At 49.8% G+C, this 20,237-nt stretch overlaps 5 protein-coding genes across 5 annotated transcripts; 4 read left to right on the forward strand and 1 right to left on the reverse strand.

Annotated features, from left to right (window-relative positions):
• Window positions 1–1,336: 1,336 nt before the first annotated feature.
• Window positions 1,337–3,299, forward strand: HO133_006127 (uncharacterized protein; the record flags this gene model as incomplete). The annotated part of the gene is made up of 6 exons (XM_037297029.1): window positions 1,337–1,374; window positions 1,633–1,844; window positions 1,908–2,066; window positions 2,200–2,206; window positions 2,385–2,783; window positions 2,834–3,299. The coding sequence occupies 6 exons, from the start codon at window positions 1,337–1,339 to the stop codon at window positions 3,297–3,299; spliced, it is 1,281 nt and encodes a 426-aa protein (XP_037147603.1).
• A 3,372-nt stretch (window positions 3,300–6,671) lies between these two features.
• HO133_006128 (uncharacterized protein) lies at window positions 6,672–7,781 on the forward strand (the record flags this gene model as incomplete). Its single annotated transcript, XM_037297030.1, has 1 exon — window positions 6,672–7,781. The coding sequence occupies one exon, from the start codon at window positions 6,672–6,674 to the stop codon at window positions 7,779–7,781; it is 1,110 nt and encodes a 369-aa protein (XP_037147604.1).
• A 1,828-nt stretch (window positions 7,782–9,609) lies between these two features.
• Window positions 9,610–11,233, reverse strand: HO133_006129 (uncharacterized protein; the record flags this gene model as incomplete). Its single annotated transcript, XM_037297031.1, has 6 exons — window positions 9,610–9,931; window positions 9,984–10,059; window positions 10,106–10,423; window positions 10,952–11,019; window positions 11,081–11,094; window positions 11,186–11,233. The coding sequence occupies 6 exons, from the start codon at window positions 11,231–11,233 to the stop codon at window positions 9,610–9,612; spliced, it is 846 nt and encodes a 281-aa protein (XP_037147605.1).
• A 3,122-nt stretch (window positions 11,234–14,355) lies between these two features.
• HO133_006130 (uncharacterized protein) lies at window positions 14,356–16,677 on the forward strand (the record flags this gene model as incomplete). Its single annotated transcript, XM_037297032.1, has 4 exons — window positions 14,356–14,819; window positions 14,881–15,406; window positions 15,490–15,676; window positions 15,752–16,677. The coding sequence occupies 4 exons, from the start codon at window positions 14,356–14,358 to the stop codon at window positions 16,675–16,677; spliced, it is 2,103 nt and encodes a 700-aa protein (XP_037147606.1).
• A 2,261-nt stretch (window positions 16,678–18,938) lies between these two features.
• HO133_006131 (uncharacterized protein) lies at window positions 18,939–19,955 on the forward strand (the record flags this gene model as incomplete). Its single annotated transcript, XM_037297033.1, has 3 exons — window positions 18,939–19,000; window positions 19,056–19,069; window positions 19,330–19,955. The coding sequence occupies 3 exons, from the start codon at window positions 18,939–18,941 to the stop codon at window positions 19,953–19,955; spliced, it is 702 nt and encodes a 233-aa protein (XP_037147607.1).
• Between the last annotated feature and the right edge of the window lie 282 nt (window positions 19,956–20,237).

Genomic DNA, 20,237 nt, shown 5'->3' on the forward strand with positions numbered 1-20,237 from the left:
TTCTGGTAAAGTCCATTGCGTGGGTCTATGTGGAGACATTGTTCTTCTTCGGCATTGCGCTCGCTATGACGCTGCTGCTTCGACTTCTGGAAACTGTCACTGGCGCCGGACCAGACGACGATGCAAACAGGGACAAGTTCAGGATGATGAAGGGGCGGAATGGGTCTGATGAGGAAACGGGGGAAGCGATGGTAGATAAGAAGACGATTTTGTGACTTTCTAGCCGAGAATGTGGACATTCAAGATATACTCGTTGAGTATCTTCAGGGGTCGGAGACAGGTGTCCAGCAACACTAGCTGCAAGTTCGGCAATGGCTTTGACAATCTGATGATCTCTGTTGCTGCTAGTCAATAACCCACCGCAGGACAATTGCACAGAGCTACGACTTCTCGAAGAACCAGCTTGGCAAAGACAGCTGCCCTTCATCGAGCGTACCAGGATAGGTAATCCTAGGCTTGAGCTCGCTCTCGTTTATGTGCATCGCCGTCAGGCAAGCTGCCAGAAAATTGGGCAGTCTTGACACACTCTACACAAAGCCAGCTCAAAATTCGAGGAAGAGTTGATCTTAGTAGCTACAAGCCTCATCGTTTTTGAAAAATGTACATAGAATAGCTGCGACTTTTTCCGCAGCGCCTGCCATGAAGGATAATCCGCGACTGAGCTGCGGAAGGATCGCGAGCTGCATGAAGCTTACAGGCACACCAACCTATAAGGAAAGGTCTTAACGGTCCAACAAGGAGCAGCTTTGAAAGATAGAGGGATAGCGAGACGAGGCAAGTCTCGCAGGGATGGAGCTGGAGTCCTGCGAAGTTGGGGCGAAGTTGGGGCGAAGTTGGGGCGAAGTTGGGGCGTGGTAGCTAGAGGGATAGCGGCTGTAACCTAACGCCCTACTCAAGTCTGCTTCATTGTATCTTGACGCCTTTGATTTCCGGTCGATCCCTCAGTGTCTCCTCACTTTCATTCCAATGGCCAAACCTTTCTCCATAGCCACCGGTGTTGCCGGTCTCATCAGTCTGACCATCGAAATTACGAAGATGACTCATGCATATGTGCATGAAGTCAAATGATCCGATTAAGGCCAGAGAGCTTGATCGAACTCTCACCGCCCTTGCGACAATACTCCAGAATCTTCAAATCCTCTTAAAGAAGGAAGGCTCTGGACGAACAAAATTTTTAACACACTTCAGTGCTGTTCTTGAACTATGATGTCTGTAAAGCCACCTTGCAGGAGATCCGCTCAAATTCGAATCACCTTTCCACCACAGTGTGGCAAGCCTAATATGGTCGTTTAGAGAGAAGGAACACCAGAAAGCGGTCTCGGACATTCACCTGTGGATGCAAATTTTCCACTACGCACGAGACATTGAGGCTTGGTGAGCTCTGTCTTTCTGGTCGACATTCACCCCGTTTGTTTTGCAATAAACATTCTCAGGGGAATCCATGATTCCGCCTCTTACGCTTGCTCGATGAGTCTTTCTTATCCCATCTTCAGGATGCACTCGCCAATCCAAATGCATAATTTATGAGGTGGGGAATCCTCGAGACAAAGAATCTTGTGGGAATCTTAGACGTACTCTCTTTTCTACTAGTTGTTCAAATATCCCTTGCTGTTCTGCGACTAATTTTGGTAGTGGAATTCTCGCCAACACAGCCGACGAGGTATCTGCCACTCTGCGCCTTCAATTGCGGACTTTGGATGATGCGAAGAAGATCTCAAAATCCATGCCAATCCTGCTGGAAGGCACAGAGAAAACATTGAAGGCTGTACTGAAATCGCTTTCATCACTTTCACGAATGGAGACGGATGACGAAGATATAAAAGCCGGCATTCAAACTTTACTTGGTATGAAGAGCTTAATCTAATGTGTTCTTACTTCTGTCGTCAGCTGATTTGGATCCTCCAAAGACAATCAAGTTGCAGAAACCCACGGCAAAGAGAGAAATGAGTTGCTACAATGGATATCCAAACTCGACTTTTCATCAAAGCAGACAGACATACTTCGTCGTCGTTCACCTAATACCGGCACCTGGCTACTCGAAGACGAGAATCTTCAGCAGTGGTCAGGTGGAGAAGCGTCGTCTTGTCTAAGCACGCAAACGCGTATTCGAGCAAACCACAGAGACGGCGCGGGCAAGACAGTTCTCACGTGTGTTGACATCACATCTGCTCTCCCGTTGACCTGACAAAGGTCGTATAGCTCCGCGGTAATTCACTACTTGAAGAAAAATCTTGCCGCGGATGGTACTGCAATCGCATATTTTTCTTCGACTACAAAGACACATAAAGTTAAAACGTCTCGGCAATGTTGGCCAATTTACTTTGGCAGTTGTTAGAGCATCTCCAAAACATACCCCGAGAGATCCAGTCTCTTTACGAATCTAGCTTTCTTGGCCAAGATCGGAAAATTCTCACCACAGAGCAAATGATCGCAATGATCCAGCTCTTGTGCAAGAGCTTCCGCAGAACATTCTTGATTGTGGATGCGCTAGATGAGGGTTTTGGACTCGATGACCATTCCGACGAAGTCAGAGCCAGGATGGTCTCTTCGATACTCAGGATTTCCAAGAGCGCACATATCTTTGTTACCTCTCGCCCTAACGTAAATGTGGCCGCAGAGGTTCCGGGTTGCACAACCTTAAAGATCCAAGCCAAAGATTCGGACTTGCGTTCTTATCTCAAGGCCGGAAAGACTGACCATACAGCCTTGGGGAGAATAGTTGACCAGGATCCTGCGCTGGAGAAGCACCTCGAGGATACAGTTTGTCAAAAATTGAATGGAATGTAGGTTCTCCAATTGTATAAATGTTTATTATCAAAGCTCACAAGTTTAGGTTTCTACTCGCGCGCGTCCAGATTGATTTGTTAGTACACCAGACCAAGGCACGGAACATATACAAGGCTTTGGATTATTTGCCGGAGAAGCTGAACGAGACCTTCCACGACGTCCTTGAAAGGATCAGAAGTCAGCCGCCAGGATATTCCACACTAGCAGAACAGGTCATTTCTTGGATCTTCTATGCCAACAGGCCTCTGGGAATGCCAGAGCTGCGTGAGGCTCTAGCTGTTGAGCCTGGCGACATGGAGCTCGACCGTTCGGGTTTTTACGAGCCCAGTCTCTTGCTCCTCTTGCTAAACATATGCTGTGGTCTTGCGACAGCCGAGAAGGGAGACGGAGTAATTAGGCTTGTCCATTACACCTTTCAACAAGTTCTTCTCGCCTTTTGGAAAGAGCGGTGTCCAGATGCGGAGATTAAGACGTGGCCACCTGCCAAGATTGTACTCATGATGCATGATTGACCAGAGAAAGCCCTGGCAGAGTCGTTTGACATTTGCTGGAAGAGAAGACTGCAAGCGTCTCGCTTGCTGAAAAATCGACGAATGGTCAGGGCTACCCGATCGAGATATGTTGTTGGGCTGAGGCTGAGGCATTGGTACTGTGTATGTCGTGTGGAGTAATTATGGCCGAGTGAGAAGGACAGGCGGTTGACATTTGCATTACGGATATGTATTCGGGAAAGGAGGCTTGCTGTTAAGGTCAGGACAGGCAGTTTCATCACAGGGAGCTTCAAAAGACTCGTTTCCAGAGCATATTGATAGGTTCTCCCCTTCACGCTTCGCTCAGCGCCTTAGCATAAGCCAGAATAGCTAGATTCTTGCAGGTCATAATCATTATGTTTCGGAACTCCAACACATGTTGTTCGATTTCATTTGCTTGATAGTTCGCGATGACGCGAGTGGGTTGGCGATGAGATTGACAAGATTTTTGCAGAAAGAGTGACGCTTAGGATTACCTAGTAAAGTGAACCCGACTTGGTATTCACAGTCCTTAGGTCAGATATCACATTCTACTATTGAGACACGCTTCTCTACCTGCGGACTACTGTGACCACCGTTGCATCACACAAGGTGCCTCTGCATATTCCTCGTTTCACACAAAAATGCTTGAACTGTGGGGACAAAGCGCAGTTTTAGAGACCATAGCTTCAAAACTTTACTGTCAAACGTTTTGCACATAGGAGAAAAGCAAGCGATCTTCGATTGAATTTCTAGTTCCTTGGGACTGGTAGCTGCACACAGGCTCCTATCACCAGAACCCGAACAAAAATGGCGGTTGTGGAATCTTCCCATCTGTTCCTCAAACCACTGAGCCGGTAGTGCAAAGAAATAATGGCCGTCGCATCGCAGCGGGGAGATTGTAACCATTTAAACAGCTGAGGGTTAAGCTATGGCTACTTGCATCAAGCCAGGAAGCGGGAGAGCCACGGTAGGTAGCAGCGAGAGCGTTTGACTCTACCAAAGTGCGGAGCCGGGCAACTCTGACACGAAGCAGAAAGCTGTGTCGCCACCACTTGGCTATTGAAACCTCTCTGATAATTGGCAAATGTGAAACTAGTGATGTTTACAGGCTTTCACCACGCCCGATCATATACTTGCATATGGCGGAGCACGATTAATGTCTTTTTGATCCGGCTCTTGCCTCCCCTATGTAGTGAGAAAATTCTATATACATGACGACTTTGACGATCAAGATGCTCCGATTGTACTCATTGACACATGCTCGGAGGTACGAAGTCCTCGACTCTCGTGACACATGCCATCTAGCTACGCAGAGAAAAAGACTTTCGGTCAGTTGCGTAGCCATTCAGCAATCTTCGTATCTGACAGCCAATCGATCTTCTGCACGGGATCTTCTTTGGATGTGAAACCATCATCTTGTGACAAGTCAAGCTGGCCGCAAGCGGCCAGCAGCTCATCCGTCATGACCAGAATTTGACAAGGGCTCTCAGCTTTAGCACTTTTCTCTAGGAAATAGCGTTGGAAGAAGAACTCGGCTTCCAGGTCTCGAAGCGATGTCACGATTTCCTTACGGACTTTGTGCGAGCAGCCTGCTTTGGGTTACAATTTTTGTCGGATGATGGCAATCTCTTCTTGAAATTCGGGGACGGCTTCTGGTTCGAGGATTTCGGAACTCATCGCTACAAGTCGATCGAGCAGCGTCGAAGTAATCGGCCCACTGGGGTTCTCGATCCCAGCGTTGACCTCATCCCAGTATTTTTGACAACGTAGCAACTGCACCAATCTTCGAGTCTGAGGGTGCTCCTGCCCGAGATTATCTCGACTCAAATTCACTAGTGATGTTGTCAATGACTTTAATTTCTCGTTTGTAATCAACGGTAAGTGGTGCGATGTAAGGACTGAAGAACATTCGAGAGAAACAGATGACAGGGCAATTTCCGCCAGACGTAGGTATATCTCTTGGCTTCAAGAGCGTTGATCGAGCTCCAAGTAGCCTTTTGTGAGTACTCGAGCAGTATTCAAAGTCGGAAGATGCTGGGTGCTACACAACTGCTTCCTAGAGGAAAACACTTTTCCGCCAGCTCTGTTGCTTCTTCATACTGGCTTGCACTGTGATATAGGGCAACGAGCACGCCCATAGGGCCAATTGTGGAAGGATGCTATCTACCTGCCACTCGGATCCAGGCATCCACGACTGATTTATATATCCAGACTGCACGTGCGAATTTACTCAGTGTTTCAAAGCACTCAGCAATTCGTTGTGGGATCTCCAGGTCGAAAACCTCTATTCGCATCTACTCAGGCCGTAGTCTTTGCGTACGCTCATTAAATTCGCCATGTAGCAGGAGGATGATCCTCCAGGCCATGGATTGTGACGACACTACATGCCGCAGGTGTCGGTGATAGAGTCTATAAGCAGAAATAGTTTCAGCATCTTACTCAACGTTCAGTTTAGCCCCGTCTCCAGCATCGCCGCTGGGATGAATTATGTCAAGGCCCATTGTTCAATTTACCGGCTTTGGTACCTGGTCGAAAGGCTAGCGACCACCATGCATGGTTCCGGTATTTCTAAAGGGAGATACGGAAGCCTACCGGTTTTTGCTCCTCAGAACATGAAGAGAATCCACTACTGGGTTGACATCGGCTGAATTAGCTCCTGAGAAACGTTGTGCTTCCGAATAACCTATTACAACAGCAAATTCGGAAGGTCATGGTGCAGCGTGCAAGTACCAAACGCTTTGGCGCATGGGCAACGCAATGGAGCCAAAACAACACCGGCTTACACTCCACGCTATCTGCAGCCTCTGGATGACTGGAAAGCATTCAACAATTGGATGAGGAGATTCGAGGGGTGTCTGAAGGCAGTAACATGTAGATTAAACCCCCAGCTGCTCACCCAGACGCCAGAAAAATTTGATTGGCGAATTTAGAGTCTGACCAATGAGCTCCAGCCACTGAAATCGATGATACGAGTATGCGGAGGATGGCAATTCGCGACTGATACCGAAAGTAATCATCTGGTGTATGGATATGTGTGGAGAGCCAGAGCCAGGTAGAAACGACAATCCAGACCGCAGGAGTGTCACGTGACTTTGAACAAATACCCTGAAAGGCAAGACCCAAGCGCGATCCTTCTGAGAGGGAAATTTAGCCGAGCAATTGCCTCAATCGGCTTCTGACAAATCCATCTGCCGTTATGACGAATTGTTGATTAAAAAGCATCTGCAGCTTCTACAACAGTCTGTAATAGTCAGCACAATGGCGACAGTATATATTCCTCCTTCTTTCCATTGACTCTCTCTACTCTTCCCGTCGTCATCATCTTCCTCCTCCCTCTATAGCCAGAACCAGCCAACATCACAATCGCCCATCATGTCGCCCAGCCTTTTCGACCCCATCCACATCGGCTCCATCCCCCTCTCCCACCGCGTCGCCATGGCACCTCTAACCCGCTACCGCGCCAACGATGCCCACGTGCACACCTCTCTCGCTACAGAATACTATGGTCAGCGGGCCTCCGTCTCTGGAACCCTCCTCATCACTGAAGCCACCTTCATCTCTCCCCGCGCCTCTGGCTACGCGAACGTGCCTGGTATATACAACAAGGATCAGATTGCGGCGTGGAAGAATGTCACGGATGCGGTTCACAAGGAGGGCAGCTATATATTCTGTCAGCTGTGGGCATTGGGACGGACGGCGAAGCCGGAGATTGTGAGGAAGGAAGCCGGCGAGAAATGGTTCGCCAGCAGCAGCAGCGTCCCTATGGAGGCTGGGACCGAGGAACCGAGAGCCCTAGACGAGGAAGACATCCGGGGCTTAGTAGGAGACTACGTGCAAGCTGCGAAGAATGCGATTGAGGCTGGGTTCGATGGCGTGGAGATCCATGGCGCCAATGGATATTTGATCGATCAATTTATACAGGATGTGGTCAACAAGAGGACGGATGCGTGGGGTGGAAGTGTGGAAAAGAGATCTAGATTTGCCCTTGAGGTTGCCAAGGCGGTCGTTGAGGCTGTAGGGAGTGAGAAGGTGGGGATCCGGTTGAGCCCCTTCAGCACATTCCAGGGGATGAAGATGGCACATCCGGTACCACAGTTCAGCCATCTGGTTGAGGGACTCAAGGAGCTGAAGCTGGGCTATCTACACTTGGTGGAGTCGCGCATTTCAGGCAACGCAGATGTTGAGACCACAGAAAGAGTTGAGCCTTTGCTGAAGATTTGGGGCAAGACGAGTCCGGTGCTTCTGGCTGGTGGGTTCCAGCCGGACAGTGCGAAGCGCGCGGTTGAGAAAGAGTATACCGGACAGGACATCATGATTGTGTTTGGCAGACACTTCATCTCGAACCCGGACTTGCCATTTAGGATTGAGAAGGGCATAGAGCTGACGAAGTATGACCGTGACACGTTCTATAAGACCGAAAGCCCCGATGGATATGTCGACTATCCTTTCAGCAAGGAGTGGGAGGCGCAGAGCAAGCTGTAGGTGATGGCATGACAAATTGGGACTTTTCATATTACCTCCATAGACCATGGGCATAGATCAGACCATCTGTTTGGGTCGTTAAGTCATTTTTCTGATGCGCCTTTGCACGCGAAGAAGCTTTGAATGCTACGATCCGACCACTGTCTCAATCAGAGACTTTGTCTCTATGCATTGCCCCAGAATGAATGGCATTGATGGCGGTAACAGTGCCGACATAGGCCCGGAGTACTGATATGACAAAACCTAGCGTTCAAGACCGGCAGCATAAAGGGCGCATGTATCAAATCACTGAGCCCCTTCGACTGAGATCACCCGAGGGTCGGGAACAGGTAGGAGTTCTTCGCGGGCTGAGACCTAGCGGAACGAGAGTCGGAACAATAAGCATGTGTTGCACTTTACTGGTGGCTATCCTCTATCCATGGGTAGTACGGTCACGGTGGACAATACGGTTATGGATAGAGAACATGGTACCGTATGACCCATCTCAAAGACAAATCTTCATCAGTAGCATATACCTTCTCGTAGATTATAGATTCTGCCCTTGAATAGATCGGCTTGCTCAGGAGAATAGAAGATCAATTACCACTGCTATCTACTACCTTTATTATCCCCCTTGCTGCTGGTACCGCGTACTATCATCTATCAAATCATTGCTTTTGCTGATAGCTCTTTGTTCTACAAAACTACGTCACCATTACCTTATCTCGCGGTCTTCTGAATTATTTACGCCCCAGTCTCGTTTAGTTTATATAATTAATATATGCTGAGACGCGGGCTTCCCAATAATAAAAAGCTTATCGAGTACTAGTTTTTAACTATTTAATTCTTAGAAAGACCCTCTAAAACCCCTCGAACTCTTTAAGAGCTCTTTAAAGACTCTTCGAGAGCTTCTATCGAGAGGCTATCAAAGTAAATTTAAAATTTAATTATTTTAATAATATTTGATTAATTTCGAATTTACTTTAATAGCCCCTTAATAGAAACTCTCGAAAAGCCTTTAAAGAGCTTTAATAAGTTTAAAAGATTTTAAGAGATCTAATTCTAAAAATCGAGAGAGATATTATAATTTATTTGATATACTTAGAGAGAGATTCTCTAAAACCCCTCTAACCCTTCGAAGGCTCTTCGAGAACTCTTCGAGGGCTTCTACTAAAGAGACTCTTCTCGCAAGCTCAATAATTAGATGAATATATTATCAAATTTCGTCTACGCTATATTATTTAAAAGCGTATAAATAATTCTATAACTCTACGTACTTAGTTTATTATCAAATTTTTAATAAAAGAAAAGAAATTAAAAAAGGTGGATTTGAGGATTTTGAAGTTATTTTCCAGCTTCCTCTTTTGAATATACCCGTATATACCCGCGTTTAGATCGAAAATGAAGAAATAAGGTGTATTTTAGACTGAAAATAGTGAAATCCGATGATTTGATTGGTCACTAGCCTCTTAGCGTAGCACCCATTCTTATTTTCAAGTCTGAAGCATTGAGAAAGCAAGCTTTCCAATTAATGGGATGCTTGAACAGTCAGATGTATTGTTCTAAATCTTTTCGCCATTGATGGAAGCTTGACCATGACATGAATGATACAGCACTATAAGTAAGTATACTCTTCACGGATAAATCTTTAATTCATTGGTGATATGTCTTGTTCAAGGATTGAAATACTGCACCGTTGAGGTGCAACAGATGCATTTTCTTCTCTGCAATCGCAATCGAGCTACAACTGTACAGAGCGCACTCTTCCTCACACGTCGCAAAATTGAACCAAAACTTTCTGAACACGCCTCCAAGTGTCTGTCCAAAGGTGCGTCTGTTGCCACACGTTCTAATCCTTCCAGGCCATCAGGGTTTCTTTCTTAAGGCTCCCATCTTTGGCCCTCAAATACTGTACCTCAACGCCACCAGATGACAGCCTTCCTCCTGTTCCGTCGATCGTGCCTACGGTACCATAGCGGTCGTGACCATTCTCCTCGCCGCCCTTGAGACACTTCAAACATCTCACTCCGCTGGAAGAGACGCGTTCCACCAGTGAGCCTTCAGTTGATCCTTCAAGTCCAAATGGCGCCACAACCTTCATAACCTCTCCTCTGCGTTCACCCGGTTTCAGAGAGTCCAATGAAACATTTGCTAGGGTCATCGAGACACGGCTAGTGAGTTTGTCAGCAGGTGTCTCTTTTCGGGAGCGGCTCAGATAGCTACCTGTTGTTCTGATGCTGCTTTCTCGAGTAAAGTAAAAGGGTACCTCCAGCCTTAACCGTCAACTCTGCATTCTGGACTATGGAAAATCTGACCAGGGCAGAAGCATAAGTACTTCCTTTCACCTTCGTATTCGACGCTGCTCAAGCTTTCAATGTGAAGCCAAATCTTTTTAAATTGATTGAAATGCCCTCTTTCAATCGTGTACTCGTCTCCGTAGCCTTGCGCTTTAAGTTTCGCCAAGGAAATGCTCCCTGTGGCCTGTCGCATACACATTTCCTCCTCATCCAAGTCTTCCTCGAGGGCTTCTACGAACCACTTGACATATTCTTCGTCTAGTAGTTTGTGGTTCATCATAGATTGCTCGTGCCTTGCTTTCATGTCTTGGAGGGTGGATTTGCTTTCTTTGTGTAGAAACAAATTGTCTGGGATCGAGCCAGGGACTTGAATGGTGGCTCTGGTAAGGTTTGACAAAGTTGCGAAGAGGACAACTGATGATTGGCGAATTCGATAAGAGGCCGACGAGGTTCCGAATCACGTTCGATTGACGCATGGTTGCACCAAATTGACTTCGTCTTCAACGGCGAAATGACAATTGCTGTCAATCCTCAGAGAAGAGCTTCTTCATCGTCGAAGTTGAACCATGCTTCGAACGAGAGCCTCTGAAATCTGGCAAAGACGTGGGACTCCATATGGCCAATCATCCGTCGGAGGCATAGACCTGTACACCTCTTGCATCACGAGACCCCATTCCGCGTAGAAATTGTGTCGCCATACATTCGATCCCCCATGTATGATACCATGTACACTAGACGTGTCCGAGAAGCAGACGACATCGCAAGTTTCCATGCCACTGATCGTTTTTGTATACAAGAACGGCGCGGCCTCGAAATCTATGGCGCGACTTGTCCGTAGGATCGTAGGATACACGCGTCCTTGCCCCTGGGTATTCCATTCCCACTTGTGCTCACGCCCCTCGGCCTTCTTTTCCAGCTCTCTTTCGTCGTTGTCTCTGTAACCCTCGCTTACAATTTTCTCCCTACAGTTGTATGAGGAGTGTGATTTCAAGAAGCGGTGGGATTGAAGAGTTAGCGGTATACTTGTGAGCGGATCTCTGTAGACCGCGATCAGTATTTGAGTCGGGCCAATCGGTCAATAACGTTAACAGCTCACCAGGTTAAACACAAAAAAGTGGCACTCCGTACCAGCCGGGGTTTCGAGGGTGATGCCATACCTAGATGCTGGTCGAACATGGCGCCATCCTCCAGTCCCATTTCGCAGTGAGGATGGCAGGCTGCCAAAACACCTCAATTGGTGCAATGCCCCAGGCTTTACAATTGCAGGTGCCGATGGGACTACGCTTCAGTACACAGTCAAACAGACTGAACACAATCCCATACGCGACGCGAGGAGCTAAAGGCTTGGCATTCCCTATGCCCTCAAGTCCAACTGTACGTTGGTAAGGAATTAGGAACAGGCGGCAGACCCAATGCATGTCTCAGCGTCTGGGAACCACGACCTATGCCACGAGCCGTTCGACCTGCTAAAAACGTATACGAAAATTGTGCTAGCTGCGCCACCAGCGCTGACAGCTCGTCCGAGCATGTCCTTACGCAAAGCCTGCCGTGCTTACTTCTCCAAGCAACGTCAATCGTACAAGTTGACCCTCTGTTTCCTCGATACATGGCCTCGTTTGGTCCAATAATGTCACAACAAATGCAATGTCGCCTTCAATGACTGAAGACTGCCTGCCTCGAATGTGCTAGCTACAAATTGCTTTCTTGCATCCTCCGTCTTCGAACTCCGTCCCAATATCCAGCAGGCTATGCACGGGGCACCAAACAGGAAAGATAATGGTTGCCATTGGCAGAACGAGGAGGGTACCCGAACAAAGATGGTAACGTCCCAACAACATAACCCAGTGTGGGATCAAGCCGGCAGCCGCAGAATCAGACACGGCTCTTACCAACAGGTTGCGCTCTTCCTTGGGTCAGACGGATCGGTTGTGGATGCGGGCACGTGCTGATGGCAATGAATCGAGCGGGCATCTGGTATCTCACATCGCCAGAAGACATCCGTGGAGGATGCAGGGTGCTGGATGGGGGATCCTGTACGATCTCATGATACGAGTCCGCCGGAGTCGTTGCCGAAGCGGGGCAGAGTCTACGTACTGCGGCTAGACAGCGACACCACCTTGACGGTGTGGTGACATTGCTTCTCAACCAATAAGGAAGCCTGTGGGATGTCGAGAGAAGGCTCCCACAAATTGTGAGGCAAAGCACAGAGGCGCACAAAGTCACCATCACAAATCGTCTTTGAAGACCATCAGAGACCACGGCTTGGTCACACTGTAATTTGCGCCACCTGCCATCCCCCGCCCATAGGCGTCCTCGGAAAGCGTGGCGTGGTAGTCAGACTCTGGCGCCCGTTGAGAAGCGGAAGATCTTCCGAGGGAGCTTCGTGGTGAAAAGTCTCATCAATAGGTAAATTCTACGACATCTTGTCCACTTGGCCATTTCATCGACACACCGCCAGAATCCTGGTGAATCCATCGAGGTCAGGCCTCGAAACAATGATAGGATGGCTCTTTGGCTACTGGCTGCTCCTTAGTTGCATTTCTAGCTCCTCTGCTTGCTTACCATGCAGCGAAATCTAGGGGAGTAAAGACGGATTCCTCCGACGCGAGCGATCATGCGCTACATTGGACTTGCCAGCACCTCGCTACACGACAACCAATGGAAGCCTGTGTGGCAGTGGCCCGATCTCCGATGCTACAGTATCTTTGTGTTTTTTCTTATTCCTACCGAGGACAAGCGCGGGTGGGCAGTGAGACCCTCTCCTACCGTTATCGATAGCGGGATTTATGACTTGCACTATTTCTCCGATGGCTCTTCCAATCTACTTTCTTTTTCGTCGCGTTTACTCGATTCGTTCGTCCGACATAGAAGGAGGAATAACATGCCGGCCAAAGATCTTACAATATGGTTTGGCTGGCAAAACACTACCGCCGATCTCCAAGCAAGAGAATGCACGTGCGATCTTACCACGGCGTGCTGACCGCATTATAAACATAGCTAAGAACATTTGGCAAGCTCACGATGTCAATCCCATGAGCGGATGATGCATGCCTCGCACCAGCTGCTTGGCTTTTTGAACGTATAGGGTGGGTCCACGAGGTGCATTAGGGGCAATAAAAGATCTACAGGGTACCGGCAGCGCGTCCAGCCCAGTCAAAGAACATGCATCTTTTTCCAATTCCTGAGTTCCTTCCTCTACAAGAATAGGTCGGATGGATTGATGGTAAATTGTTGAATTGATGGAAGGATGGATTGATTGATTGCTGCAGTCGTGTCAATCAACGCTGTCTTGTCTCCAGCTTACTTACAGCGCCTCAAGGCGGCCAATGATGATATGCCTCGGCCCACTCATTCGCCGAACGATTCGCTACCCGTTCGCACCTTTTACCGACAGTCTTTCCTCTCACATGCACTGTTGATCCCTCTGAATTCGGGACCGACTGATCTTTACAGAAGACTTGCATATTATACTGCATATCGCAACCTTTTTTAACTGGGCAGGGAGCTACTTTAGGAAGTGGCTTTTCCTCAAGCGACAAATTGCGTCCAGAGTTGATGCGGTGCAACCCACTCTCGAGTCTTGCACCCCGCGCTTGCTGCAGGCTGCATGACATTGATTTCCCAGCGCCAACAAAGCCACCATTCAGCACCATCACCATAGCTCTTCTCGCTACTTCCGAGATGCTCATTGTACGATTCGCTGGAAGACATAATTCATGGTGCGCTTACAACTCGCCTTATCTAAACCGAATGGGCCAAGTCGCCCGACCCCACAATGCATCTGTTCTATTCTCGGACTCGGAATCTCTGTCTTCCCGCCAAGGAATAGGTCATCATGCATACTACGGCCCTGTCAGCATTGGAGAGAAAGAAAGAACAGAAAAAAAAAGCCGCACGTACACACTTTACCCGTACGTAAGGAGATGCTCGACCGCAGACGGCCCATCTTGAATTCGCCTACATGTCCGGCTAGGTTGTCACCCAGCTCACCGCACGATTCCTGTAAACAAGGCGGTCATTATTCGTTCTAAGGTTTCGATAGTCTTGCAGATACGAGCTGTCAGCTTGGTCCTCGTCTTCTTCATCCTTCTCGTCCTATGACCACCATGCCGTCTCTACCGCGACTTTCTTGCTTGGCGTGACTTGTTTACCTCTTCTCTCATATGCCTCTCGAGTGCCTTCACTTTTTTGCTTTCTTTCGCGTTGTTTTCTTGTAATTGACAGCGCACATGTGCACTTCGAGTACCTTCCTAATACTAGTCTAATTGTCGTCTCGCCATTACACCCCGCTTTTCAAGATGCTTCGACGCCTTGCCCTGATCCTCTCCCTCTCCTCTCTCTCCTCCCTTTCTCATTCCAAACCCATCACCGCTGAGGCTGCCAACGCTGGAGCTGCGTCCAACTCAGCGGCCAGCCAAGGGAAACTCTCAACCGAGGGCTCTACAACCTACGATGGCGTCGCGCTCGCTGGGATTGAGGCGGCCCCTGCGGTCTCAGATGTCATTGCCGCCGCTATCTCCCAAGCCGGCTGGACTATCGTTGTCGACAGTCAGCAAAGTGCCAATGGTTACTTAGGGACTAACGCCATCGACGGCAACACCTCCACGTTCTGGCACTCCGAGTACTCACCAGTACTTGTACAATTGCCCCACAATGCCACCATTGATATGAAGACTGCCAGCCTCGTCGGCAGCATCACTTACCTCCCAAGACAAGATGGTCAAAGCAACGGCAGGATTGGTGAACACATTATTGAGCTCAGGTAAGCCAGAAACCTTGAATTATTTCGTAGATCAACGCTTATGTCGCTCGCGCGTATGCAGTCCCGACGGCGTCACCTATACAACAGTAGCCTTCGGGACATGGATCGATGACGCCACCCTCAAGACGACGACCTTCACCCCCTTCACCGCTCGGTATCTGCGTATCATCGCCCTTTCGGAGGCCGGAAATAGAGGGCCCTGGTCCTCCGCCGCAGAAATCAACGTTTACACTGCCGCCGGTTCCGCGCCTCCGTCGCCTGTTGGGAAGGGCAAGTGGGTCATGACGGTTGATTTCCCCCTCGTACCGGTCTCCATAGCTCATGAATGGTCCACTGGTTCGCTGCTCGCTTGGTCGTCATACACTCCCAGCTCCTTCGGGGGCTCCCCAGGCACAACCACCTACACTGCAACCTTCAATCCTGCTACAGATCTTGTTACACAAGCCGTAATCACCAACGTGGATCATGACATGTTTTGCGAAGGACTGTCATTGGACTTCACTGGACGGATTATTGCTACTGGGGGAAACACTGATGCGGCCACGAGTTCTTATGACCCTACGGCCAGTGATTGGACTGCTCAAGCAGTAAGTTTTTGCTCCCCGGCCAAGGCCTATAGGGTTCCATACATTACAAATGGGAAACCCTCGCTAAGTTCTAATGTCTCCAGGCCCTGAACATTCCCCGCGGCTATCAAGCCCAAGTGACTACCTCCACCGGCACACTGTTCACGATAGGAGCATCATGGAGTGGAGGCCAGGGTGGCAAGAACGGCGAGCTCTACAGCACTAGTGCCAACACCTGGACCGAACTTTCTGGTTGCCCGGTTGCGCCTATCCTCACAGCCGACGCGCAAGGTATGCATAACTTTCCTTCGTCTGGTCCTAGCGATGGCCGACGACGATGTAAGCATGCTGACGCTTGATTTCCAGGCGTCTATCGCGCGGATAACCATGCCTGGCTTTTCGCCTGGAGTTCCGCCTACGTCTTCCAAGCTGGTCCCTCACAGGCCATGAACTGGTTCCTCACCACCGGAACGGGGTCCCAAACTGGAGTTGGGACCCGAGCATCGGATACCGACTCCATGTGTGGCAACGCCGTCATGTATGATGCGGTAGCTGGGAAAATCCTCACCGTTGGTGGATCACCGGACTACCAAGATTCCAACTCCACCGGCAACGCCCACGTCATCACGCTCGGCACCCCGCCCGCGACTCCCACCGTCCAAACCATCGGCTCCATGGCCTACGCGCGTGCCTTCGCCAATTCTGTCGTCCTCCCCGACGGCACCGTCTTTGTCACCGGTGGCCAAGTCTCCGCCGTTCCCTTCTCGGACGCCACGTCCCAGTATATCCCCGAACTCTTTAATCCGGCCAGCAACACCTTCACCCAAATGGCGCCTGCCTCCATCCCCCGCAACTACCACTCCGTTGCGATTCTTCTCTTCGACGGGACCGTGGGCAACGGTGGGGGCGGTCTCTGCGGCACCTGCGCCACGAATCACTTCGACATGCAGATTTGGAATCCGCCATACCTCTACACCAGCTCCGGCGGCCTCGCCACCCGTCCCGTCATCAACAGCATTTCGGCGGCCAGCGTCGCCGTCGGCGCGACTTTCTCCATCACGACCAACGTGGCATGCTCCGCGTTCAGTATGATCCGCATGACCAGTACGACGCATACGGTCAATACGGACCAGAGGAGGATTGCCTTGACGGCGGGTACGACGGCCGGGACCACGTACACGTTTACGGTGCCCAAGGATCCGGGGGTGGCGGTGCCGGGGCACTGGATGGTGTTTGCGCTGGCGGGTGGAGTCCCTGCGGTGAGCAAGCAGCTGCAGGTCACACTGACGTAGCGTGCAGCACGGGATGGATGGAGGGTCGACTTCGGCGAGATGAGGGATGTGGGATGCGGGATGACATGAACGCTGCACTGCTCGTTACGAGAGCCGGCTGATAATTGTGATAATTGTAATTCCCGATAGCTAAATAATGCCATGATTGACCCTCTCCGCCGCTTATTCTGCAGCCGGGGTGTCCCAGCTCAACAAATGGAAAGTCTAAAAGCGCCTTTTAGCGAAGCTACCTTAAAGTATCTTATCTTACCTTAGGTACAGGTCATTGCCTAGCGCGGATGGTAGCGGGATGACATGCATGAGCCGGGTTCACGTGGGGGGCATGACCGGGCTGGACCCTCGTCTAATTTTCGACCAAGGAGCTACTTACCACCTTGGATGCATTAAAGCTTCTTGGCATTTTAGAGTGAGTAAGTACTTTAGGTCACCGATTATTGAGGTCCCTACAGTAGGTACCTAGAACAAGTCATCAGTATCACCAGTGAAGCTCCGAAACATCTTCCTCTAGACCTCACCGAGCCGATTGCATGCTGAGGCCGAAAACCGGTTTTCAGCTTCGTGATCTTTATCTTTTGGGGCCTTCAACCGGTTGAGGTTGTTTTCGCCTGCCGGAAAACGCCTCTGCGTGGCATGACATTTCCTCCAGTCTCTTCGTTAGCCTTGGATCCATCTCTTTACTGTCTTTTGCCTACATGAGATTCTGACATTCAGCTACAGGCTACCTTGACTAAGAAGGAAGGAAGGAAGGAAGGTTGGAAGGAAATCATGTAATGCGGTGTACGAAGGTATGCGAGGCAAATGCAATGTCATAATTGAAAAAAGATCCATAATTCCATCTCTGTCGTAATGCATCAAGTAATGCATCATGTAAAGTTTAACGGAAATTTAAGAGAAAGGTTTGAACGTACCAAGTGAAAAGTACTTTTATAATAAGGCAGTGGTCATGCGGGCTGTGCCATGGGCGCCATGCGGCTAGGCTCTCTTGGAAGACCGATCCGCGCCCTCGGGATTGTTTTGTGGATCATCTTGCCGATGTGTGTGGGCCTGTGCCACGGGTGTGGTGCCTGCGTGAAGTTGATCATCCGATGAACACATTGTACTTTACTTTACTTTACATATGCGCCACTTAAAATAACTTAGCCAGCTCTCCCTCATATAACCGCACTGGGTCCTTCCCGGTGTCGGCCCTTCGGCTTCGTTCCGTCGTTCTTCTGGTAATGATCTGCCATCTTCTCGTTCGAGAGAGCAAGATCGGAGATGCCCCCGTGGGAAGACTTGGAACATCTACCGTTTACCTTAGCTCTTCTCCACTGGCCGATAGAACCGTCGACGACGTTGCGGCTTGCAGGACGCAATGCGAACGCCTATTCCTGCAAGAGTCATGATGGCATTTCAAGCGGATGGCGTATTCCCCCGTTCAACATCCCACGTGCAGCTAGCTGGGCGTGGTACAAGATTTCAATTTCGGGGCTGCAGATGGAGGAGGAGGAGGATCTCGCGAGGCCGAGGACGTCCAGCGGGGAATGCGGTCCTGGCCACTGATGGTAGTGCGGCTCAACGGTGCATGTGGCTGCACGGTGGATCAAGTGCAAGGAAGATCATCCGAAAGTGTCAGATGATCTGCACCAACTTTCCCATGCGATTGTGAAAGCTTGATTGTTCGTCGCTCCTATCTACATCCGGCTGTGGCGGAGGGGGATACTAGAATCTTAGAAAGCGGCCTCCTTCGACTAGGATGAGGAAAGAGTCTAGATTCTATGTATCGCTTCCACTTCTATATTTCCTCGATTCTACTAATTAACACTTTCGAGACTTTGTAGAGCTCAAGCCTGATCACAAGACAGATCCCTTCAAGCTTGTCATCCGTCTATTGCTACACTTTTTCAGACTTTCGTGGCTTGGTCTTTATCGGGCCTAGATCAAGCACAACATAATCACTGACAGTAACGGCGCTTTATTAGATCTGGCAATCACAACGTGCAATCCCGAACTCTGTCTGCGTGGAGAATCATCCGCTTTGTCCGCAAGCCACTTCGGCTTCTTGGTCCGGTTCTGTCGCAGATTACACCACATCTGCTTATGGTTCCTTGAACCAAAACCATACACCAGAGGTCGGAATGAATGCATGTCGTTATAATTTATAGTCCGCAGCGCAATCATACGGGCGAACAACGGAAGGGAAGAGCAGAGAGGGAGAGCGTGGAAACAGCGAAGCTGAGCTAACTTCCTGTGCTGCTTACGACGTAGAAAACGCTCATAACATGACTCCGATCGACAACTCGACATTCAGGCCGCAGGCTTTTTGGTTACAGAAAGCGACAAGGTGAGCGTAGAAAGCAAGTACTTATTTGAAGCTTCTGAGAAACCCTCTTGCACAGATGGTTTTTCCTCAGTTATCCGCATTAGAACTCAAACTTGCGCAGCGGTTTGAACATTGCTCGATGACATGACTCTATACGAAATAATGCCTTTGTTCTCTTTCATGGCTATGCATGGGTCCTTGCAAAGACTTTCTAGATTATTTCTTTCCCCCTGGACAATCATTCTCCACTCGCATACGTTATCCAAAGTGTACCTTCCACATGGTCATGATGCCTTGCCAGCACACCGCGTTCGCGATCTTGACACTGTTTGCCCACCTTGGCCTAGCAGTCACACCGGTGGCAATACCCCAAGACAACAAGATAGATGGCTACGTCGGATACATGCCCACACCCCCGACCAGCGACTGGTTGACGACGACATACTGCTACTGCTCCCAACCGCACCATCTGCAGGCTCCCGCCTTCGACGAGGGTTCCTTCTTCCAATGGGAATACTACAACTACCACCAGAACGCCACCTTCGTCATGCATCGCCGCTGTCAAGCCAACCACGCGGAGACGAGGACGTGCGTCAACTCCAAACACGTGCACTGCGACCTCGCCGTCGACGGCGATTGCGAGGGCAACATGCTCTGTACCTCCTGGCCCCGAGCGCGTGCGCTCCGGAAGAGGGACGCTGGGGGTGTGAAGAAGGATCACTGGTGCATGTCGCTGGATGATCGGGGTTTCTTGGGCGTGAGTGACAGCATCATATGGAACACCCAGGAGAGGGGTTTGACGCGGAAGGGCGGGCAGGGGCGCCGTGGGACGTCGGACGGGGAGGTCGAGGCGGTTTGCGGGGGGCTGTGCCGGGGACGGGTGGGGATGCCGATGTTGGAGGGGGATCGGAATGCTAGGAGCCATCAGGAGGTCTTTGAGGATTTGGACGACATGTGCGACTCTTGTCGCAGATAGAGGTTTTAGGTTAATCATACTCCGGAAGGTAAGGTTCTTCACGTGTCGAGAGGTCTTTGAACCGCCGTCTTCTCGTACTAGTACCCATCATTTCACTCCTACCCATGCTTCCTCTACCGAATCTGCGTCACGGACGCGTCTTCAGCCGCGACTCCTATACACTTCCACTATCCTACGTCCATCATCGACACCATCATCGACACCACCCATCCGAAACAAAAACGAATAACCCCAGGGAAGTGTGAACAAAAAGCGCAAATATCGAACATGCCCGCCCGCCCG

This window comes from Letharia lupina, assembly GCF_014066315.1.
Source record: "Letharia lupina isolate WasteWater1 chromosome Unknown contig_23, whole genome shotgun sequence".
NCBI classification, from domain to species: Eukaryota; Fungi; Ascomycota; class Lecanoromycetes; order Lecanorales; family Parmeliaceae; genus Letharia; species Letharia lupina.